Consider the following 26,169-nt stretch of genomic DNA (forward strand, 5'->3'; position numbering starts at 1 on the left):
TATATGTTATTTATAAGCAGAACATTCTAATCTTGTTGATTTCATTAGTCCTTGTCATATGGCTTCTTTAGGGTTTTTAAAAGTGAACAGCTGTTTTTCACAAACATTTATTAAATAATTTTGATTCAAAAAATTCACTTCAAAATCTAAAACTTTGCTCAAGTTTTACTTGGCAACAACAGTGGGTATGAATTATTCAAGATGTGATATATGACAGGTGCAATGTGCTGATAAACTATTCTTTTTATTTCTACTAGGGTAGAAAGATATTAATCCCCCTGGAATACTAATCAAAAGAGTGAAGTGCTTCAAATGGTATGCTAATGATTTATTAGAATTAACTTGCATTTGACAAATTAGATGGAGTAATGAATTAACTAAAATTAGCCTTTTTAAATAAATTAGGGACACTTCTGCCACTTTAAAATCCACTACATTTCTAAGTCTTCAATAAATACGTACTGTTCCCTGATGTATTGTCTCAGCCAAAATTCATGTACCCTCCTCTTCAATGTCTGTTACTATTTGATTGCTAATCAGATGTCTCCCTGAACCTTAAACAGCTGCACTATGCATGAGGTTCCGGAAGCATGTCTGAGAAGACAGGTCCCAGCTAATAATATTCAAGAATACTAATAATTAACTAGATCATCTCTTTTATTCTTTATAAATAAATAGCAATACATTTTGGCGGTTGAGATTAAACACTTTGTTCAACTCAACCATTAGAACATAATAAAATCTTATTGGCTCAACTGTGAGAGTGAAAGACTAGATTCTAAATTGAACTGTCACCTACTAGCTTTATGAGACTGGGCAAATTATAAAAAGGTATTGGTTAAAAGGAACATATGACTATTCTGTTCTTGAAAGTGAAAAATCAACAAGCATTTTAAGAATAAGAGAGTGACTCATGCCAAAACACATATTCCAAACTTACTTCTTAGCTATGTTATATGGAATGAGAGTAAAGAAAGAAATACTTCAAGTCATCTGGGAACACCTATTTCTTTTTTGTTCCCCATCACCATTTATCCCACTATACCTTCTTCCACCTCCACCCTCCCCTACCCACCCCCAAATCACCACCATGTCCAGGAGTTCTCTCACTTTTTTAACTTTTTTGCTCAATTCTCTCACCCCAGTCCCTACAGAGCTGTCTGCCTGCTCTCTATCTATGAGTCCGTCTCATATTTGCTTGGCAGTTATAAGAAATACGTGTTCTTTCTCACTCATATGTGGAATTTAATGAACAAACAGGAACACCTATTTTTTGTAACCAGTTGAAGACTGATATTTCTAAACTTATACAGGGAGGTTAGCACTTTAAATTCCTTATCAACAAATCATATAAATAGTCATATCACTAATTTGTGAAGATTATTGTGGGGTTTTTTGGTTTTTTGGTTTTTTTAAATATATTTTATTGGTTTTTTTACAGAGAGGAAGGGAGAGAGATAGAGAGTTAGAAACATTGATGAAAGAGAAACATCGATCAGCTGCCTCCTGCACACCTCCTACTGGGGATGTGCCCGCAACCAAGGTACATGCCCTTCACTGGAATCGAACCTGGGACCTTTCAGTCCGCAGGCCGATGCTCTATCCACTGAGCCAAACCAGCTAGGGCAATTATTGTGGTTTTTATCATCAAATAAAGAAGATGACTACATATATTATGTATATTAAAAACTCCGAAGTATTTAGTTTTTTATGCAATTGAAAGAAAAATATAAAGTAAAAGGTTCTTAATCCTAAAATTAACCCGGTTACATAAAAACAATTTCAAATTTGGTTTTATATTTAAAATATTGTAATAGAAGTCATCATAAGGAAATTTATTAATTTTGTAAATTTTTACTTAAAATGTAATTCACACAGAATAAAATTCCATCAATTTTAGGTATTAAAAAAGGCAAATAAAGAAAATGATGATTTTACATAAAATAGGTAAAGAAAAGAAGCAATTAGTTCACAGGAATAAAATAAAAACATATGGGGACATAGCCAGGTAGCTCAGTTGGTTAGAGTGTCGTCCCGATACACAAAGATTGCAAGTTTGATTCCTGGTCAGGACATATAAAAGAATCAACCAATGAATGCATAGATATGTGGAGCAACAAATCGATGTCTCTCTTCTCTCTCCCTCTTTCCCTTCCTCTCTCTCAAATAACTTAATTAATAAAAAACATGAAAAGATGTTCAATCTCACTAATAATTAAAGAAATGCAAGTTAAAACAATGCGATTTATTTTTCATCTATAAAAATAAAGTTTGGTGATTGAGTATGGCAAGGATTTGGGCAAAATAAACACTCTCATACAATGTTAAAGTATAAATTACCAAAACAATTTATGAAGATAGTTTTTAAATATCTTCCAAAGTAAAAAAGTCTGCTCTTTTGTACATAGGTTCCACTTTTGGAAATTCACCCTACATAAATACCTACAAAATAATGCCAAACATATGAGTAAATAATTACTGCATCAATGATTACAGCAAATAAAACAACCTAAATAAATAAATAATTAATTATCCATATAGTTAAATGTAATGCAGTCATTATAAGATGTACATCTGTACTGATAACATGGAAAGTAGCCCAAATATATTTTTAAGTGATACTGGGAAGCTATTTTGATTTCCTCTCTTTCACCCTGTGGTTTAAATCATTGCTACTCAAAATGTGGCCCTCACCCCAAAAACATTGGTGTGACACCACCTGGAAGAGTGTTAGAATCTGACACTATGCCTGAGGCCTATTAGATCTACATTTCAACAAGACTCCATCTGATTGGTATTAACAATAAAACTTGGGAAGCAGAGGGTAAGTGACAATCCTAGGTGTGCCCACAATTCCTTGTGCACACCTATATTACAGCATTCATTTATAACCTTGTTTACTTGCCTAAATCCCCATATTAGAACTATGAGACTGCTGAAGGAAAATTTTAAGTTTTTTGTTATTGTTCTATATCCATTGCACCTGGCACATAATAGGTACTTTATAAGTGTTATATAAATGAGACAATAAGCAAGAATAAATAAAAAGTAAATGCAAAGTTTAGTTTATTACTCTTTTATAGCAATTCATTGACTATATGACAATATAGAAATATTAATTACAAATGACAAAAAGTAATCTAGAGAAAGTTATTTTGAAAAACAGTATGTTTGAATGTATACATATCTTAGATACACATTACAAAATATTTTTATCCTCGCCAACTAGGACATAAATCCAGGACAATACTTAAAGCCTCTTATAATGTTTGCCCTTCCTTTTTAAAAGCCCCCCCACTCAAATTATCATATATCACTAGTTTGGGCACAGGCCATAAATAAAAAAGAAATAAATAAATTACTCTTAGATTTCTATTGTTTTCCTGATGACACACAAATTATGCTACTGTTTATCTTTAGGACTGCAGCTGCTGCTGGCTCTGAGTCACTATTTACTATAATTACTGCCTTCAGAGTTCACTCTGACCCAGACCCCATTATAGGATATGCCCAGACCAGATGAGCAATTTCAGAAATTAGCAGCATTCGTGGATGTTTGCAAAATCATGGCAGTAGATATCTGTTTTTCTAATAGCATGAAAATTCTTTAGTAGGCATTCACTCTTCAACAAAAATCCTCACCTGGCTGTTTCTCGCCACTCGGCATCTTCACCTTCACGCCAGCAAATCTCATCCAGTTCTGTGAAAAGGTCATGAGGAATGTGTTCCTCGTCATCATCCTCAGTTCCAAGAATAAACTGTACCCGCTGTGATGGGGTGTCTATGGAAAATCAGAGACATAAGCATGCATTACCATGACTTTAAGCTTAAAATGTCCCGATCACCTCTTTCATCACCACTCCAAACTCATACCTCCCTGCCTCCACTACAACACTCATCTAAAGTAAACTTGGGGAATTAAAACTAAATTTAGCATTACATTAAGTCTAGCATAATTTAGGAACATAAATATGTAAAGCCATAGCAGATAATGTATATATATTATAAAAATAAAATATGATTATTATGATGATTATTTTGTATTATTTATAACAATCATGAAAATTTACCTCACACAATACATACATACATACATCTCTCATCATATATGCTATATTTTATAATAATATTCAGAAGAGTAGACTCTGATAAAATTCACTTATACTAAAATTATGCTAATATAACTCACCAAAAAACTCCCTTGTGATGTTTCTTCATAGTCACACCCAAGTCGACAGCCCAACCCCTAGCAACAACTAATCTGGCTTCCACTGCTTATAGTTTTTCCTTTTCCAAGATGTTATATAAATGGAAAAATATGATATGTAACCTTTTGAGGCTGTCGTTATTCACTTAGTATAATGCCTTTGAGATTTTGAAATTTATCTGCGTCACTAAGTGTATCAGTAGTTCATTCTTTTTTACTGCTGAGAAATAGTCCATTGTAGAAATGTACACAGTTTATTTATGCATCCACTTGTTGAAGGATATTTAGGTTGTTTCCAGTGTGGGGCAATTATGAATAGAACTGTGATACTGTTCTTATATGGGTTTTCCAGTTGGACCTAAGTCTTTATATCTCTAGGGTAAGTGCCTAGGGGTAGGATTGCTATCCAGGGGTCCTCAAACTTTTTAAACAGGGGGCCAGTTCACTGTCCCTCAGACCGTTGGAGGGCCTGACTATAGTTTTAAAAAAAACTATGAACACATTCCTATGCACACTGCACATATCTTATTTTGAAGTAAAAAAACAAATGTTTTCAGCAGGCCACATGTGGCCCGCGGGCCGTAGTTTGAGGACCCCTGTATGCTAAGTGTATTTTTAACTTTATAAAACTGCTTTCCAGAGAGTCTGTACTCTTTTGCATTCTGAGCAGCTATGTATGAGAGAGTTGTAATTGTTCCGCATCCTGATCAGCACTTTGTGTCAACTGTTTCTTAGCCATTCTGTACAGTGATATCTCATTGTGGTACTTTTTACATTTCTCTGATGTCTATTGTTGATAGTTTTTCGTGTGTTTATTGGTCATCCATATGTCTTCTTTGGTGAAATGTCTGTTGAAATATTTTGTCAATTTTAAAGTAGGTTGATTGTTTCTTTACTATTGAGTTTTGAGAGCTCTTTATAGATTCTGAATATAAGTCTTTGTTGAACATTAACTTATTTTATATCTGAATACAGCTGAATGGGGACTTGAGGGAGATTGGGGAACTATTTAAAATGGGAGAGATTTGATCATGTCTAACAGATGATGAGAATAATCTAGTTGAGAGAAAGAAGTCATTTAGACTACAAATTGTATAAGTTTCCAGGTGGGAGAGAACAAGAAATAAACATAATTGAAAAGAAAACCCCCTCATTATATTAAAAGGGGGGACAGTTGCAGATGTAAGCATGTAGGTCTGTATATTTAATAGGAAGGAAGTTGAATAGGTTCTTTCTGGTGGCGTATTTCCCTTCTGACGTACAAAGCATCTACTAAGTGATGGTGAAAAGGAGGCTGTTGGGGAATGGTGAAAAAGGTTGAAAATCATTTTTTTTTAAATCAAAGAAATGCAAAAGAATTGGGAAGAGGTATTGAAAATCCATGGAAGTCATGAGTTTAAATGGCTACAATCCACCCTGTTGAAAGACTACTGCTATGTCCAGCAGAGCATCCCTACTTGGGGAGGAAGGGAGAAAGCAAAAACATGGAGAAAACCCAACATAAGTATGGATTTTAAAGTAGGAGTGAAGGTATGAATAAAACTATAACAAGGGACCTACAATATATGGAATATTAGCAAAAGTATTACTAAAATTACAAGCTATGAAATCAGAGTAGGTTAAAGAAATAAAGATTATTACATGAGTAGGAAAAAAGTAGAGAGATCAAGTAGTTGCACAAGCAAATAAGAAGAGAAGCTGCGGTCAGAGAGCAAGGTGAGTACATTAGTGACCTCAGAGGCAGAGTAATTATGGATGTGTAGGTGAGCTGGCTGCAGTGAAGGAGATCGTAGGAGACGGGATGGTCAAGGAACTGAAAGGCTGGCTCTTGGTTATGTCATGTGTACACAGGCTCTCAAGGCTCCCAGGAGTTGTTAACAACTATCATATCACTGCATGTTGATATTCTGTATCTACTTTCAAAGGAAAAACAGTGAAAAGAAATTTCACATCCTAAAAATAAAATGTGGGCAGATTAGCAATATAAGTGGGAACTTAATAAAACATTTTCCCCTGAATTTTCAAACTACTTAGAGAAATAACTATTATTGGGATAAATTATCAATAGTTTATACAACTAAGTTTTACTACTTAACTGTTTTTCTTCACTCAAAAATCTAACACAATTATCACCCTCATAAAGCAGATGTACAAGAGAAAAAAAGGATCAAGTTTTCTCTCTCCCACTTCTCCCCAAACTGTCCAACACAATATAATTTAGAAAAGTATAAACAATTATATGACTGTTAATTTGGATTATACAAACAAGTGCAATATTATTATGGTGACAAATTTAATAAAAACAAGGCAATTCTTACCAAAGGAAGGTGACTCCCTTCCATCCTCTAATCCTGAATCTCTCTCTCTGTCTCTCTTTCTGTGTTTATGACCACGATGCCTGTGACGTCGATGGCTTTTTCTTCCTCCCAGGGGCACATGAACTCCAATAAATAGTGTCCGATGACCTTATCAGAAGTAAAAGCACAAATTAAACTCTAAATTATTCCAGATCACAGAAGATAATGATTTACATGTTAATGAAAACTCAATTCCATTCAATCCAGCACGTAGTCTTTGTGTTTATGATGTGTGTAAATCTTAAAGTTTGGCACTGTATTTTGGTATACCATGGATCAGTCACAATGCTATTTGGTTCTATATTTTAGAATCACCATTAGCTTATTAACTTTCTTTATAATCTCTTTGTGTCTATTTCCCATAGTTTATGATTATACTATTATTTTTTAAAAATCATTCTACTTTCTACAGACCTTCAAATCAGTTCACTCATCAGTTCCCTTTCCTTCACAGTTAAATGAGTGAAAACTGAGTCTTTAATAAAGCAGATTTCACCTAGTAATACCAAGTTCTGTGGAGATTTTTCAGCTCTACTGTCTCTGTATGTGGCACTTGACAGCACTGACCATTTTCTACTCTATGACTGAACTTTCTCTTGGCCCTCCTCCCTCCACCTTTGTTTTATTCATATCAGTTTCTTTTGTTGGTTCTTCCATTTACCCATTCAAGGTTGGGATCCCCATGACCATAAATTTTTCTTACAATATCATACCCCAAATTGATTTTTCTATTCTCATATATATATCACTTAAGAAGAACAAAGATATGCTCAATTAATATTTGACAAAGGTACAAGAGCATTCAATAAATGGTCTTGGGAAAATTGGACAGATACATGCAAAAAAATGAAACTAGACCACCAACTTACACCATACACAAAAATAAACTCAAAATGGATAAAGGACTTAAACGTAAGATGGGAAACCATAAAAATCTTAGAAGATTCCATAGGCAGCAAAATAAGAGACATATGCCAAAGCAATATCTTCACCGATACAGCTCCTAGGGCAATGAAAACTAAGGAGAAAATAAACAAATGGGGCTACATCAAAATAAAAGGCTTCTGCACAGCAAAAGAAACCATCAACAAAACAACAAGAAAGCCCACTGCATGGGAGATCATATTTGCCAATGTTCTCTCCAATAAGGGTTTAATCTCCAACATTTACAGGGAACTCATACAATTTAACAAAAGGAAGATAAACAATCCAATCAAAACATGGGCAACGGACCTAAATAGACAATTTTCAAAAGAGGGCATACAGAAGGCCAAGAGACATATGAAATCATGCTCAAAGTCACTAATCATCTGAGAGATGCAAATCAAAACAATAATGAGGTACCATCTCACACCTGTCAGGATGGCTATCATCAACAAATCAACAAATGTGACAAGTGCTGGAGAGGATGTGGAGAAAAAGGAACCCTCTTGCACTGCTGGTGGGAATGCAGACTGGTGCAGCCACTGTGGAAAACAATATGGAGTTTCCTCAAAAAATTAAAAATGGAACTTCCATTTGATCCAGTAATCACACTTCTAGGAATATATCCCAAGAAGCCAGAAACACCAATCAGAAAGGATATATGCACCCCTATGTTCATAGCAGCACAATTTACAATAGCTAAGATTTGGAAACAGCCTAAGAGCCCATCAGCAAATGAGTGGATTAGAAAACTGTGGTACATCTACACAATGGAATTCTATGCTGCTGTAAAAAAAAGAAGGAATTCTTACCATTTGCAACAGCATGGATGGAACTAGAGAGCATTATGCTAAGTGAAATAAGCCAGACAGAGAAAGATAAATAGCACATGATCTCACTCATTTGTGAAATATAACATAAACTGATGAACAAAAATAGAACCAGAGACATAGAAGCATCGAACAGACTATACAACCTATAAGGGAAGACGAGGGGGTGAGGTGGTGAGAGATCAACCAAAGGACTTGTATGCATGCATATGAGCAAAACCAATCGATACAACAGTGGGGGGTGAGGGTTTGTGCTTGGGGTAGGGGTGGTGGGGGAGAGGTCAATGGGGGGAAAAAGGAGACTCATGTAATACTTTAAACAATAAAGAATTTTAAAAAGAAGAACAAAAATTCAAGAAACTTAGTGATAAATGTCATTATTCTGAAATGACTTGGCATTTATTATTTTTTTAAAATATATTTTATTGATTTTTTACAGAGAGGAAGGGAGATAGATAGAGAGTTAGAAACATCGATGAGAGAGAAACATCATTCAGCTGCCTCCTGCACACCTCCTACTGGGGATGTGCCCGCAACCAAGGTACATGCCCCTGACCGGAATAGAACCTGGGACCTTTCAGTCTGAAGGCCGATGCTCTATCCACTGAGCCAAACTGGTTACGGCTGACTTGGCATTTATTAATCCTGATCCAAATTATTTTTAAAGATGATATAAGAATAATTTTTATTTCTTTTAATTAGTCAAAACATTCTACAAATTAACTTCATATCATGTTAAAAATCCAAAAAGTAATAAAAATACATATCATTGAGATATGAATACCAGTATATTTTGAAAATATTAGGGAGAATGAAACAGAAATACTAAGAGAAAATTTCCTATACATTTGTACCAGTGTCTTAAGCAAAACAACAAGTTGAGATGGCAGTGTTATTTTTTTTAATCTTGAAACATAGTAAGCCTCAACATTTCCTGAATAAATAAAATTAATCCTAACAATAGGTATTTTCTAAGAAAAAAGGAAAGGAGAATTTCAGTTTCAACAGGCTATCAGACAGCTTGAGGCTGGATAGTTATAGCACTCAAAGAGAGGCTTACAGTTCAAGTTAGTCAAGAAACAGGTTAATAAGGAATGCTTATAGGATATGATAGCTGCACCTAGAAAAGGATAACCATCCAATTGTTACGAACTCAAATCCAAAGAAAACAGCAGTAAATAATACAAATTTAAATACAAATAAAAGCAGTAAATAATACTAATCTGTAGGAGTTCATAACAGAGTGAAATCAAGGATAACCAGGGCAACAAGGGAAGTTTCATGGAAAGGTAAGACTTGAGTTGGGCCATAGTATGTAGAGCATGGGGAAAAATAAGGTGAGATAGAGCATCTATTTTTTAATGTTTTATATTTACTTCAGAGATAGGAAGGGAGAGAGAGAGAGAGAGAGAGAGAGAAATATCAATGATGAGAGACAATCATTGATTGGCTGCCTCCTGCATGGCCTCTACTTGGGTTCGAGCCCACAACCTGAGCATGTGTCCTGACCAGGAATCAAACCATGGCCTCCTGTTTCATAGGTCAATGCTCAACCACTGAGTTACAATGGTCAGACAGGGCATCTATTTTTTATAATGACTGAAGCTTGCAATTCACTATTATTTTAAAGCGTTTATGTTTTGTTGTTTTATTTTGCAAGGAAGGGGGAGAAAAGAGATCAACATATGTCCTAGGATACTTAAAAAATGAATACCAAAGAGAAGGTTGTTACTCTCTACCTTCCCAACCCCATTTTTACTAAATTATAATTTCTGAATAGCCCTGCCACTTTGCTTCAGGGAAATAGGTCAGGAAATGAGCAAAAATGTACAACTGTAAAATTTTCCATATTTAGCTTTATACTGTACTAGAGGCCTGGTGTATGAAATTCATGCACTGGTGAGGGGGGCGTGTCCCTCAGCCCAGCTTGCACCCTCTCCAATCTGGGATCCCTCTCACAATCCAGGACTGCTGGCTCCCAACCGCTCGCCTGCCTGCCTGATTGCCCCTAACCACTCCCCTGCCAGCCTGATCGATGCATAACTGTTTCCCTGCCGGCCCGATTGCTCCTAACTGCCCTCCCCTGCCAGCCTGGTTGCCCCCAACTGCCCTCCTCTGCCGACCCGGTCACCCCTAACTTCCCTCCCTTGCCAGCCTGATCGCCCCCAACTGCCCTCTCTTTCAGGCCTGGTCCCTCCCAACTGCCCTCCCCTGCCGGCCATCTTGTGTCCACATGGGGGAGGCCATCTTGTGTGTTGGAGTGATGGTCAATTTGTAAATTACCTCTTTATTGGATAGAATTATTCAAAAGACATATGCACATGTAGAAAGTGGCTTATTTGGGGAATTATGGTAATTGGAAACACAAAGGCTTGCTCGGAAAAACTGAAGAGTCATTGAGGAGAAAATCAGAGTTCCATGAAGACAGTTGTGGAATTCAACTGTGAAACTGAAGGAATAAAACAAAATATCTGAAAGCAAAGATGAAAAATACTTGGCATTCCTGTATAGATGTTTGCAAATAAGAAGTAGATAGTGTTGTAGTTTTTTGTTTTTGTTTTATGGTCACAATATTTTAGCAGCTTCTCTCGTTGGAGGTAGAATCTATTCTTCCAACCCTTGAATCTGGATTTGGGTATGTGACTTGTTTTGACCTATGAGACATTAGCAAATGTGACAGAAACAAAGGTCCGGCAAATACTTGGGCTTTGGTTTTTCCTCTCTATTGCTTCTGGGAATTCTTATGTCACCATGCAATCAGGTCTATCATATATGTTTAATTTATATATATAACCACCAGTATATACTCCCTTGGCACCTTATACTTCCCAATAAAACTTTTCAAATTTTAATCAAATAACTAATGATATCATCAGGTACATAATGCCCCTGATAGGATCTATACTTAGCAATACAGTCTGTTTAATCATGTTTCTATTTTCAGTACCTGGCATATTAAGAGCTCAGCAAGTGTTTCTTGAATAAATAAGTGAAAACAAATCTCAACCCCTTTTTACAGCATTTTATGCTGCAGTGGGCTGAAAAATTCAAATGCTGGCTCACAAAAGGGGAGATCAGACTTCAAGGAATAGGATATGTACTGGCAAGTGAAATGTAGATGGTATGCCTTGTGAAGGGGGGTGGGGAACAAAAAGGGTCCAGAAATATATATTAGCATACTTAACCTGTTTTTACCAGGAAGTAAACAGTTGTTATTTCCTTAAACATTTATTGCAGTAAACATGGATTTATACTGACATATAGAAATTATGTTTCTCATTTTTTCAGTTTTTTGCAGGAAATTTTGGATGAAAACAATGACTTGCACAAGTGCCTAAAGCTGGCTCACCCAGTTCTCCCGAGGCAGCTGTGCACACCTCTTCCTCACTGTGTGTTCAGCTTGGTGATATGAAATCAGCCACAGAAAAAATAGGTAACCATGAATTTTGACAAATGCCATAAATCGAGGCTGTGGGTGGGTTGGGGAGGGGATGTTTAGTGGGAGGGTTATCAGAACATCATTACCTGGTGCCTGATAGAAAAATGGAAACATAAAGATGAAATTTCCTAATTTTTCTTTTCTATTTATTTATTTATTTACTTACTTACTTACTTACTTACTTACTTACTTATTTATTTTTGGCTGCTGACAGTTTTCTGTACTGAGAGGTGATCTGCTCAAGTTACCTTAATAAGGCTCCCCTCACTTTCTAGAAAGATCCACTTGTGCAGTTCTATAATTACGTGGTTATTGAGTAAATATCCACCTCTGAGTGAAGAATATAAAATAATTATTTGGGGTGAGGGAAAAGCATAAAGCTCAGATGTTGGAAAGTGAAATTAGGAGGTATCCTTGCTCCTGCATCCATTGTCATCCTCACATTTACAAAGGTTTTACAAAGAGTCTATTAGGAAGAAGAAAAGCTAAACCCAAATCCCTTTGCTTTGAGATTTAAAGTCACTAAACCATTTCCGGTGCCCAAAATGACAAAAAGCAGAAATGGATACATTCCCTCATTTCCATCCCCATCTGGAGGAAAGATCACCTCTGAGAAGAGGGTCTGGCCCACTTCCCAAACTCAACAGCAGCCACTAGACTACAAAGGATGTGTGCGCACACACCGCTGGATCTTTGCCCATCACATGACTGATGCTCAAGGCCTTTACAACAAAGTCACTTAGGTATGAGTGGAGAAGGGGGACACATGTGCCCTTACAATAAGGGAAATTAAAGACCTGGGTCACTAAGAAGTTTAATACTTAAGGCTCAAGGCAGGTTTTGGTACGTGTGTATGTGGATGAGGAGGTTATGTGGCTAACTGTAGAACACTGTACAGATAAATTATGAAGGATCAATAGCTGTAGTGGTCAGGACTTTCCACCACATGATGGGGACGGGGGGTAGTCACATAACTCTAGTGTAACTTGCATTACCCCAACTCCTTGGATGGCACCAGATTTCTACCTGGTGGCAGAAGAAACTGAAACTATAGTAATAGGCTAGGCTGTCCAGAGTTAAACATTTGTTGACATAAATCTTGAGGGGCAAATCTAGCATATAAGGATCATAATTTTATCTTTATGTTTCACTGCTATATTATTAATACCTGGATTAGTGTCTAGCACTTAATAATAGGCACTCAAAAGAAAGTTGTAGGAATGACTGAATGAGTGAATCTGGTGTTCATTTCATTCTCACCTGAGGATAGCAACAGGTTAGAGGCATTAAAGTCTGACTCAACCACTTACTTAGTTGAAGTAACCCTAGGAAAACTTGGGAGGAGAATTCCAGAAGAAATACCATATATTTCCAGAACTCTACCAGGCAGGTAGTACCTCTGAGTTATTATATTTTGAATGCTAACCAAATATGACTTAATTTTACATCTCAAGATGATAAAGCCAGACATAACTTTTTTATTTAAAAAAATTATATTTGACTAGAGGCCTGATGCATGAAATCATGCAAGAGTAGGCCTTCCTTCCCCAAACTGCCAGCACCAGCTCCCCTCTGGCACCTGAGACCTGGGCTTCCCTCCGACCACCGGCAGGCACCCGGAACCCAAGCTTCCCTCGCAGGCTTCATCAGGAAGGTCATCCGTAAGGACATCCGGTCTAATTAGCATATTACACTTTTATTATTATAGATGGCATTTTTTTTACCACATCTACCCTACTTCAAATTTCTTTCTTCTTCAAAAAGGTATAGAGTAAGTTTCTGTGGTTTTCAAAAGACATGAACAATTTTCAGGATATTTTTTAAACCCTTCGTTTATAAAGAGTGAGCAGTCCTTTTCAAATGTAAAACTTATGAACTTATCTTGACTTTAGAGAAAGAGAAATGGAGAAGGAGAGAGAGAGAAACACTGATGTAAGAGAGAAACACTCCTCCCAGGCATGTGTCCTGACCAGAAATTAAACCAGCAAACCTGTGGTGCATGGAACAATGTCCAACCAACTGAGCCAAACTAGCCAGGCAAAAGTGTTTTTTAATAGTTAAAGAGAATGCAGATTAATCAATATTAAGAGAAAGTTAAAATGAGATAGCAGGAGATAAATAAGCCATTTCTATAAACAGTCAATAGCTTAACTTACTAAGCATGACTTTCATTTCATGATCAACATTGTTACTGCATTGGTGTTGCTGACACTATAGTTTTGTATTAATCACTGAGATGTCATAAAATGATTTCTTGCTATACTATTATCTAAATAAATCATGGTAATTTATCATTATAAGAAAAAAAGTTATTCAAAGAAAAAATAGGTATAATTCTAAATACTTTAGCTAGAAATTAGAAATCTTTTGCTAATAAGACTATAATTCTTTAATTACAAAAGCTCCTAAGGTAATCTAAAAGCAGTTTTTAAAGTAGTCAAAAAACAATATTCATAACCTTCTTGCCACAGGGACAAAACAAAAGGTTAATATACCAGCAGAAAATTAAAATGTTGCTTTCTCCTAATTATGATTTCAGTCATTTTAGGTTCCTGTGTTATCTTCCCAGGTGAAGCTCATTAAGGGTAAAATGATAGAGAAAGGAAGGAAAGAAAATCAGGTTTTTTTGTTCATTGTGCCATTAGCAGTTCTGACATGCTAATGGCAGTAGAAATGACAAGGTAGCCAGAAAAGAGGGAAGATAGAGAAGGAGTAAACAAACTTACTGGGAGAAAATCTAAAAGAGAGCATTGAAAAAAGTAATCTCAGACTACTTGTCCCCATAATGGAATCAGTTCTACTGAGGTTCTAGTGATACCTATACTGCTAAAATTATAGGCATATATTATTTAAAAATCAAGAACATTGCCCTAGCTGGTTTTGCTAAATGGATAGAGCATCGGCCTGTGGACAGAAGGGTCCCGGGTTCGATTCCAGTCAAGGACAGGCTTGGTAGGGGCACATGCAGGAGGCAACCAATCAATGTGTTTCTCTCACATAGAATTTCTCTCTGTCTTTCTCTCTCCCACTCCCTCTAAAAATTAATGGAAAATATCCTCGAGTGAGGATTTTTAAAAAATCAAGAATATTACCTTTTTCTATTATTTAATACGTATTTATTATCAGTATGTATATCCATTGACAATTTTTAAATGTAAACATTTATGTGCAAAGTAGCCACTGTAATTTTTTTCTCAATGGGGAGTCAAATGCCCTATAAACATCACTGGTTATCTAAACCTCCTTGGAAAATAAAGAGCATAGAACAGAAACCTGGCTCAGTGCTTGTATCCCATTAGCACTTAACTCTTATTGGTGAATGATGATAACTTCATGAGAAAAGTCCCAATGGATTGGTAGTCTACTCCTGCTTATACTGTGAGAAGGTCCTGTAGAGGCTATGATTACATGCAGCCAAGGAGCTTTAAAGTAGGATATCCCACCTGGGAAAGATTAGCAAGTGAAATAGAGATTTAAGAAATTTATCATGAAATAAACTAAGTTGATCTCCTTCATTGGACCACTCCCACACTATTAAACTACATAACTAAATAAAGAACACACAGAAGTCTCAAATGCCTGGAAAAATCAAAATAAAAGTATAGTATTAACATAACCCTATATGATAGTACAGGATGTAGCAAAAGTAGGACTACAGTGGTTTACTTGTGTATTATTATTTATTAATTTTTGTACAGTTGTTTTCCATACAAACAACTGTAAACCTACTTTTGTCCCACCCTGTATTAAGAAGCTTTGGTTATTTGTGGTTTGTCAATAAAGAAATAATATATCTGCCATAAAATTCTCACTTTAAGGATTATCTATCTACACTAATAAAAGAGAAACATGGTCATTAGCGTACGACCACTACCCTTCCCATTGGCTAATCAGCATATCCTTATGCAAATTAACTGTCAGCCAAGATGGCGGCCGGCAGCCATGCACTGAAGCAAACAGGGAGGCTTGCTTGCTCCAGTGACTGCGGACTCCAACGTTCCCCGCCTGACTCCCGGCCTCTCAGCTGCAACTCTAAGCAACTATGTTGAAAATATAGAAGCTAAACAAAACCCCAGAAACCGGCTTTCAGTCAGCCGGGCTTCAGCCAGCTGGACCGCAACATTGTATCAAATACAGAAGGTAAAGGCCAGAAACCTGCTTTCAGCAGCAAGGCCTCAGAGCTAAAGCTGGCCCAGAATAGAAAAAAGAAAAGAAAAAAATGAGCAGTTGGGAGCTTCAGTCACCCGCCAGCCTGAAAACGGCCCTCAGCCCCTTAGGCAGACTGGCCAGGCACCCCAGTGGGGACCCCCACCCTGATCCAGGACACCCTTCAGGGCAAACCAGCCGGCCCCCAAAGGGTAATATGCCTCCTGGCACTGGGATCAGCGGAGCAGCGAGGCCTCCTGGCACCGGAATCAGCGTGACAGGGGGCAGCGCCCAAACCCCCTGATTGCCCTGCGGCTCTGTGTGTGACAGGGGGTGGGGCCACAACCTCCCTATCTTCCCTGCTCTGTTCGTGACAGGGGAAGGCACCCCAATCCCCTGATCACCCTGCAGCCTGTGTGTGACAGGGTGCGGCACCCCAACCCCCCTCCCCCACGGGCCCTGCTCTGTGTGTGACGGGGTAGAGCCATAACCTCTCCATCGGCCCTACCCTGAGTGTGACAGTGGCGGCGCCCCAACCCCCTGATCGGCCCTGCTCTGTGGGTGATAGAGGGCGGCGCCCCAACCCCCCTCCACGGGCCTTGCTCTGTGTGTAACAGGGTAGAGCCATAACCTCCCCATTGGCCCTGCCCTGAGTGTGACAGGGTGCAGCGCCCCAACCCCCTGATCCACCCTGCTCTGTGTGTGACAGGGGGCGGTGCCCCAACTCCCCTATCGGCCCTACTCTGTGAGTGACAGGGGGGAGCTCCTCAACCCCCTGACCGGCCCTGCTCTGTGCATGACAGGGGGGAGCTTCCCAACCCCCTGATGGGCCCTGCTCTGTGCGTGACAGGGGGGAGCTCCCCAACCCCCTGATTGACCCTGCTCTGTGTGTGACAGGGTACGGAGCCCCAACCCCCCTAATGGGCCCTGCTCTGTGAGTGACAGGGGGCAGTGCCCCAACCCCCTGATTGGCCCTGCTCTGTGCATGACAGGGGGTGGCGCCGCAACCTCCCCATCGACCCTGCCTTGAGTGTGACAGGGGGCGGTGCCACCCCCACCCCCCAATCGGCCCTACCCTGAGCGTGACTGAGGGTGGCATCGCAACCTCCCGATCCGCCCTGCTCTGTGCATGACAAGGGCGGCACCCCAAGTCCCCAATTGGCCCTGCTCTGAGCCTGACCAGGGGCTGCACCTAGGGATTGGGCCTGCCCTCTGCCACCCGGAAGCAGGCCTAAGCCAGAGGTCGTTATCTCCCGAGGGGTCCCAGACTGCGAGAGGGCACAGGCCGGGCTGGGGGACCCCCCTTCCCCCCCCCCCAGTGCACAAATTTTTGTGCACCGGGCCTCTAGTATATATATAAAAGCCCAGCAACCAGAATGGCAGAATGACCAGAACAACCAGAATGACCGGTGGCCTTGGCACATACTGCAGCAGCCAACCAGCCTGGTCTGGACCCTGACCGGACCCCCTGGCCGGCACGGCCCCCGATCTGCCCCAACACCCCAATCAGGGGTGGGGCCGGCCGGCCAACTGCCTGTGGCCCCTCCCACTCCCCCACTGGCCCAACCCGATGCGCCCCCTTCGGGGCAGGATGGCAGGACCCCACCTGTGCATGAATTTGTGCACCGGGCCTCTACTATTTAATATAATGAAAAAAATTCTTTTTACCTATTATATCTCTGAAATAGTAATTGATTGAAAATATTGCATATGCATACATAAACAAAAACAGTTATCCTCATTCACAGAAGATATGGTTTTAAGTCACATAAATAGCAAATACTCCAAATACTGTACTGTGTCTTATAGAGAGTAGTAAAAAGCCTGACTTTAAGGAGCCATGGAGACAGATTTATAATATAGGCTCTTATTCTACAATTGGCTGCCTAAAAACTGACATCCTAAGCTAGGGATGCAAAATGTACAACCAGGACTCCTAAATTATGAAACCATAAATTTGCAGAATTGTTTAGCCACATATATACATTAGAATATGTTACTAATCTCATGCAAACACATCTATTAACTACTTGTACATGGTGTAAAAACCATATGCAAATTTTTAAAAATACTTCAGATATTTCAAATTTCCTTAGAATTACAATATACTGTAAAAGTAGACTATAAATAACTATCAAGTTACCACTCATTTCAAATATAAAAAATATCATTAATAAATTATGTACCAAAAAAATTGATGTGGGTCACATACAAAAATTATGTGAAACAATTAAAGTGAAGAAACATGGAAATAATATATAACTCACCTGAGAGTTCATTTTAGGAATTAAAGCAAATTCTATGAATAAAAACTTTAAGAGAACATTCTCTTATTTGGTTCTTATATTTAGGATACACATGAAAAAATAGAACAGTTCATTATACAATGTGCACAGGTGGCATAGATAGCTCAATAAGGGAATGAAATTTACTATTAGCTTTTTTTTTTTCCTGAAATCTTCAGTATTAGTCTGTCTTCCTAATTTCCATCCTCAAATATCCAAAGTGTTTGGCCTGCAAAATATACAATTTCAAATGGATTCTGTGTAATTAATTAACTCTACTAATTATTACCAGTGCATCAAATACAACTTAGAATTGCCCTATCAATTGACTTTGAAAATGCTTTTATCAACAACACTAAGTTGCACAAAAGTTAACCAATAATAGCAGGGAAAAATGCTTCTTTCTTTTTCAAAGAAAAGATATTTGGAATAGAGAAACAATATGATTATTTATTTTATAGTGCAGCAGAGACAGGAATCCTATATAATAAAAGGGTAATAAGCAAATTGACCCTAATGGAGGAACAACTGGTCGCTATGATGCACACTGACCACCAGGGGGCAGACATTCAACGCAGGAGCTGCCCCCTGGTGGTCAGTGCGCTCCCACAGGTGGAGCTCCACTGAGCCACAGGCCAGGCTGAAGGGCTCCCAGGCTGCCAGAGGGATGTCTGACTGCCAGCTTAGGCCGATCTCCCGGGGAGTGGGCCTAAGTTGGCAGGTGGACATCCCCAGAGGGCTCCTGGACTGCAAGAGGGCACATCCCTGGAGTGCATAAATTTTCGTGTACCAGGCCTCTAGTTTAAAATAAGAGAACAAGAAGTTATAATGAAAATAGTCTCCAGTGGTAGTGAGGTTTCTTTCCTATTTGTGAAAATGGGAATTTACTAATTATAAAAATTTCAAATGTTTGCAAAATCATTTGGAGAGTTATTGTGATATGGGTACTAATTATCAAATTCCTTATTGCTTCATAATATGACCATCTCAACTTTTAAAAATAGTCATGATCAAGTGAATACATGTGCTCCAGTCTTCCAGTTAATGGTCATCTTGCTGCATTCAGTCACCTATAAACAAGGTGCATTTGAATCCCGGCTCTAAGGCTTGCTAGTCATGTGGATTGGGCAAGTCAATCTTTTGTGTTTAGTTTCTTTATTTGTAAAATGGAGATCATAATAATACTTACCTCATTGAGAAAAATCAAGGATTAATTCATTCTTCACTATCTGAACTACCTCTTACAAATATTTAAATTTCATCTCCAGTCATACTTTACCTCTAGGCACACTATCCTAATGCTTTAGCCACACCACGTTTGCCATCCCTTGCATACAACTGGTTCTTCCTTCTTTGCCTTCAGAACTCCTATTCATTTTTCAAAGCCTACCTCTGCCTCTCTGAAGCCACCTTTGGTCTCTCTCAGCAGATTCCACATTTTCCTTCTGGTGACAATTTTTTGGAAATGAAAGATTAGAAAGAAAAAGTCTAGGCCTAATTTTTATCTTTTTCTTTTCCTTTTTTCCACCATATTTTTTTTTACCTCAGTTGTAAATTACTATATTATAATTATAGGTACTACCATTGATAAATCAGAATCATGTTGTATGCTAGCTTTGTGCTAGGTGCTTTTATTACATTATCTCTGGACACTGGGTCAATTATGCATTAAGGTCTGCAAAGGTAATAAACTAGTAACATAACTATTTTTCCCCTCAAATGTAATGAGCAAAAGAATATCAAGATAGAGGTATCATTTTCTCTGTTAAATCCTTGACTTTAAAGTAATTTAATATTTGCTAAAAGCAATATATGATAAAGAAAATGTTGTTTTTATTTAATTTTTAAGCCAGATTTAAAGATTAGTTTAACTTTTCCATTAAAGTTTTATATTTATGAATTCTTGAATAACAATAAAATTTAACTAGGTTTATCTTCATACAGCAAAACATAATTAGAAACTACTTTATTTACATCTTAGATGTTTGAAGGGTGATTAAATATTTGATGAGTGTTAATTATGTACCTAATTACATTACACAAATTTAATTTCTTAGTTACATATTATTGAACAAATCAATACAACACACAATCAAAGACCATCTCACACTCATTAGGATGGTTACTATGAAACAAACATAAAGTAAGAAGTGTTAGCAAGGATTTTGTTTAGCATCTATCTAGTTTAATAAAAAGTGCTGGATATCATGGGAGAATGTAAATATGTATAAGGTGAAATTTGTCCCTCAATAAGCTTATAATCAAATAAGAAACATAACAAATATATATAACACAAGAAAAGATGCAAACTCTGAAAGAGAAGTTGGGATGAGGAAGATAATTATTCTGCCAGCAGGAGTCGGGTAACACCAATGTATGAGCAGAATTGACATTCTACTTCCGTGTGGAGGAAAGTCACTAATAAATGGAAGAGATAAGAAGGAGGTAATGGACTATTGCAAAATAAGCCACGTGGTAGCATCAGTTGCAGCTGCTGTATCAGATACAAGCTCTCTGTTAGAGCAGGTTTACATGACCTCAGGTATAGGGTGATGTTGCTATTTATTGTTGATCTGGCAATTGCATTTTTTTATTACTATCAAGAAGGAGCACCAAAAAAAACCATTCCCTTGGGAAGTACAACAACATACAGGGTGTCCCCAAAATGTATATACACCTTGAATGATTAAAAACTCAGTATGTATTAACATACAGTTCAACTTCAAAATTTAAAAGAATCTATATAAATAAATAACTTTTTTGTCAATGCCTGTTTTCTGTAGTGGACAACCTGGTACATACTTTAGGTCTTTAAAAAATGGTGGGCAGCCTGGCCAGCATGACTCAGTGGTTGAGGGTCTACCTATGAACCAGGAGGTCACAGTTCGATTCCTGGTCTGGGCACATGCCCAGGTTGCAGGCTTGATCCCCACTGGGGGCGTGTGGGAGGCAACCAATCAGTGATTCTCTCTCAGCATTGATGTTTCTTTCTTTCTCTCCCTCCCTGAAATCAATAAAAATATATTTTTTTAAATGGTGGGCAAAGCAGGGCGTGGGGGGGTGGAGTGAGGAATGGAGGACATCTGTAATAGTATCAACAATAAAATTAAATTAAAAATAAAATAAAAATGACACTAATCTCTGCCATTTCCCATCACCTGCAATACTGATTTTCATTTCCTCTCATGGCCAAGGCAAAGAGTTTCAGAGCCTTTTCACTCACTGAAATAGTTCTCAAGCCTCAGGTGAAGAAACGGATGTGAAGGTCCTGCCAATTACCTAATATGTCCATCAGTTCTGTTCAGGGGCCAGGGAAATGATCACTAAGTGGGTCAGCTTCCTCAGGAAACAGACTCTGAGGAGCATTCACGGGGTTTGTTGAAGAGAGCTGCCTGCAATAACATCTGTGAGGAAATATGGCAGCAGCATTGGGAAGCGAAAGAATTAGGTACAGCTGCAATGAAGACTTCAGTTTCCACAGGAGGCTCTGAAGCTGGAACAACCCTTCAGAGTTATACCGAATTGAGCGGGGGTGGTGGGGTAGGGGTGGGGGGGAGGATGAGAGTGGAGGGAGGGAACTTTAAATTCCTTCACTGATCATGAATTGAGTTCAATAGGCAAGGAGCAGCTCCTTAAGCTAAACGTCATTTCTGGGGAATGATTAGGTGTGAACCAACTGCCAGCAACATCCATGGCAAGTGGGGAAATAAATACCACAGTCCTTAAGAAGGGACATTGGTGATTCATCATAACACCCACTACTGGGTTGACAGATTTAGAAATTTTAAAAAATATATAAATACAATTATTACCTGGCCTACCTAGACTAAAGGGTTATTGATTGTTTATCTAAAATTCAAATTTAACTGAGCATTGTGTATTTTATCTAGTCATTGTGTCCACTGCACTTGTACTAAAGGGTAAGTACAAGAAAGAATTTCAAGGGTATTCATGCATTATTCCTTTTGTAATCTTATTCTTTAAACACTACTAGTTCCACAAGAATGTGGGAGACCAAAATGAAAATTGGTTAACCTCAATAATTTTGGCTCTATTCGAGATTCTGAAGTGGTCCAACTATAGAGATTCCATGCTGCTAGCTACTTTTACCATTAGAAACAGAAGTATGCTTAGGAAGAATACTAGCAATACTAATGAGGGAGGATTATGATAAAGACATAGCACTCAGTATACAGAAAGGGAAAGGATTGGAGCAAAGGCAGTAAGAACAAAAAGGAAGGGATGAGAGGAAACACCCTGAGATAGTTTCAAAGAATTTTCTGACTACATGATGTAGAAAAATAGGAAGTGAGCAGAATCTAGTAAAATTACATGCTCTTGATTTTATGTAATGAGGAAAAGAGAGAAATGATACAAGATATATGTAAAACAAAAGAATAAATAGGTTTAGAAGGAGAAAATTATATATTTGACAAATCATTCATCAGAATGTATAATATGTATGAATACTCTAATACACACCAAACTGTTGATATTGGTCAGGTATTCATTTTCCATTAAACATATTACACCTGAGACTTTATAGATATTTTTTTTTAATATGTTTTATTGATTTTTTACAGAGAGGAAGGGAGAGAGATAGAGTTAGAAACATCGATGAGAGAGAAACATCGATCAGCTGCCTCCTGCACATCTCCTCCTGGGGATGTGCCTGCAACCCAAGTACATGCCCTTGACCGGAATCGAACCTGGGACCTTTCAGTCCGCAGGCCGACGCTCTATCCACTGAGCCAAACCGGTTTCGGCTTTATAGATATTTTTAACCATCTGGGATTTCTACAAGCTGTACTAAGGATGTTAAATTATACCAGTAATTCTATTAGCTAAGTATATACGCAGTTCTGAGAAACCGTAATTTTCAAAATTAAAATTTTAATTCAAAGGTTGGTTGCCACAGGGTGGGGGTTGGGAGAAATGGGAGGATATTGGCCAAAGGGTACAAACTTCTAGTTATAAAATGAGTATATTCTGGGGATCTATTATACTGCATGGTGACTACAGTTAATAACACTGTATTACATACTTGAATGTTGCTAAAAGAGTAGATCTTAAATGTTTAACACACACACAAAAAGGTAATTAGGTAAAGGGATGGATGTGTTAACTAACCTTATTATGTTAATTATTTCTCAATAAATATGTGTATCAAATCACCGTATAATACATCTTAAATTTACACAGTTATATATCAATTATATCTCAGTAAAATAAAATTAAAACAAATAAATAAAACTTTAATTGAAGGAAGATTTTATAAATATGTGATTGTTCTCAATAGCAATTCTGAAGTCTATTTCATTTAAAATAAATATTTATTGGTATGTTTCATCTACATTACTAAAGAAGCTCTTACAAAGTAGAGCTCTGGTCTTGTCCTTTAATTATACAAAGAGAGAAACTACCGCCACCATTACCCTCAGTAATGCTACCGTTCTACCTGGCATTCTCCCACCTATATTATGCTGCCAGTTTATTTTTCCTAAACCATGCCATCCATTACACTGCCCCTGTGCTGTTTTCTGATTCAGAGTAATTAGTCCAGGAAACACGAATAGATTAATTCTTTGTATGCATCACAGCAGAATCCTCCATAGCATCCTCAAATGCCAGGATATTAATCTGCTTAGTATGGTTTAGTACCAGAAGAAATATTTAGAAAGTTAATATAAATAAGGAGTTGTCTATTTTTCTTCATAAGTCTAAAATGTAACATTATACTTGCATCCTATGATGTTAATTTGAATCACCAGTGAGCCACACTTATTCACTACTGGGATTAAAATACCCACCATAAGACCTCTATAAACAGAACAAAATCTGGTTTATGAACTGTTTTGCCAATCAGAAATCTATTTTAATAAGCATCATATACTATCACCCATATTCCCTAACCATTCCCAATAAAAGAAAATGTATGTAATACATGTTCATATGATAATTAAAGTGACCTTATTAAATATTATTTTTGTATTATGTATTTTCTATCCAAACGAACCATTCAGTATTCTGCTATAATTATTAATATACTAGAGGCCCAGCACATGAAATTCGTATGTGGGTATGGTCCCTAGGCCTGGCCTGCGATCAGGGCCATCTTCCCCAGCTGCCCACAGCTGGCCCCACCCCCTGCCACCACCCACCCCCGGTTCCCCGTTCACCATCGGACAATCAGAGCCTGCTGGCCAGGGAAAGGGACCAAGAGGTGGTCAGTGCACCTCATAGTGACTGGTCAAGGGGTCGTTCTGGTCATTCTGCCGTTAGGGTCAATTTGCATTATATAGGATTATTAACTGTTAACTTCCAATTATTCATGTGTGGATTATCCATCATAGTCTTTAAACCCAAGATGGCTTTTCCTTGGAATTGAGTATATTTTAGGCTAATTTTTTGGTTTACTAGGTATTCTTGTGTGTGTTTAGTAAAAATAAGTATAGCTTAAGACATAAGTAGAAAGATAAATCTGCTGCTGGAAATACATTTCCAAATCTAATAAATAATTATTTTATGATCCATAATACGTTTATGTTTTTCAACGTTTTGCTCCCTTCAATTTGTGCAATGAATATGGATAGCATAGCAAATCACTATGTATATCCGTAGGCATAGCCTTCCCAGACCTGGGTATTTTCTGGGCACCCAATCCAAATGTCAGGCACACAGTAGCTATAGCTGTTGAAAGTTGTCTCTAAATATTTTATATTAATTCTCCTGTTATTTAATTGTTGTAGCTAAAGATAAAACCTACAAATAATGAATTTAATTGTAATTTATGTGGTTATATTGTAATCACTACGGGGAGTAAACGCTTATTTCTCAGCTGCAATGCTTATTGGGAGCTACTTATGATTAGTTTTACTTAAGATTACCTGGGTTTCACATTTTAACCAAAAGATAAAAAATACCAAATATCTTGTATCTCACTAGTAATAATTTCTGATTAAAAAATAAAAATGAACTAGTAGTGTAGTAGATACATTAAATTGCAGTGTAATGACAACTATTAATACTTATTGTAACTCTTATGTCAGGTACTATTTTAAGTATTTTTCTCTTAATTTTTAAAAAAAAACCTTTAGAAAATACATTCCATTGTTATCCTTATTTTAACAGTGCACAGAAGTTAACTGGCTGAAAGTTCTGTAGTAAATAAGGCAGAACTAACATTTGAAACCAGTACAATTTTGGTTTCAGAATTACTACCAAGAATATACCACCTCCCTGTTGAAGTATTTGACCTTCTTCCTTATTGAAGAGAACACAAACAAATGGTGCCTCCAACCACTCTCTCTCCTAGATCTCTGAGTAAAACTGGAATGCCACATTGTCTTTAACTCTATTCCAGTGACAGCCTACTCTGACAACTAGGCTGGGTTGGATGTCTCTCCTGTCCTATTCTCCCCTCTCACCTACCACCACATTTACTAGTCTGACATCATTTTTTTTTCTTTTCATTCCCCTGTTGATTGTAACTCTTTGAAATAAGGAATATTAAAATATTGGAGCACAACACAGGGCCTGGAATATAGTAGAGGTTCAGTAAATGTCTGCCGAAGAATTTTCTTACATTTTCAGGTCTGCCTATTGGCGTTGCAGTTGCACCAAAACAATCACATCCACCGCCACCTGTATTCTGATATTGACTGTTGCAATTCTCTACATTGTGACATATTTCACATTCTCTTTGAAACAAAGATAAGGATAGCTATCCCAAGTGGGGAAAATGTCTTACCTTCTAAATCTTCTTTCTCAAAGTGTGTTTTGAGAATAGAGCGAGTTCCACCCCTATCCACAACTGCCTCTTCATCATTTCTCTGTAGAATGGGAAAAAGGAAGACTAAATGGAAATACACATATTTTCTTACTTTCAGAAAATAAAAGTTTTTCAGAGATAAGAATACTATTTACTTACAAAATATGTCTGTTAAAGAAATAATAATTGAAATTAATAAAGGTATTTTTA

The 26,169-nt window shown here is 37.6% G+C and overlaps 1 protein-coding gene across 1 annotated transcript in view; it reads right to left on the minus strand.

Annotated features, from left to right (window-relative positions):
* Positions 1–26,169, minus strand: part of SLC4A10 (solute carrier family 4 member 10) — a 168,646-nt gene that overhangs the window by 122,707 nt on the left and 19,770 nt on the right. Inside the window, exons 2-4 of the mRNA XM_023743605.1 lie at positions 25,939–26,020; positions 6,526–6,672; positions 3,643–3,781 (exon numbers count right to left, since the gene is read on the minus strand). Of these exons, the coding sequence (XP_023599373.1) occupies positions 3,643–3,781; positions 6,526–6,672; positions 25,939–26,020 (368 nt within the window). The remainder of the gene's footprint in view (positions 1–3,642; positions 3,782–6,525; positions 6,673–25,938; positions 26,021–26,169) is intronic.

Source organism: Myotis lucifugus, unplaced genomic scaffold, assembly GCF_000147115.1.
Source record: "Myotis lucifugus unplaced genomic scaffold, Myoluc2.0 scaffold_5, whole genome shotgun sequence".
In the NCBI taxonomy this organism is placed as follows: Eukaryota; Metazoa; Chordata; class Mammalia; order Chiroptera; family Vespertilionidae; genus Myotis; species Myotis lucifugus.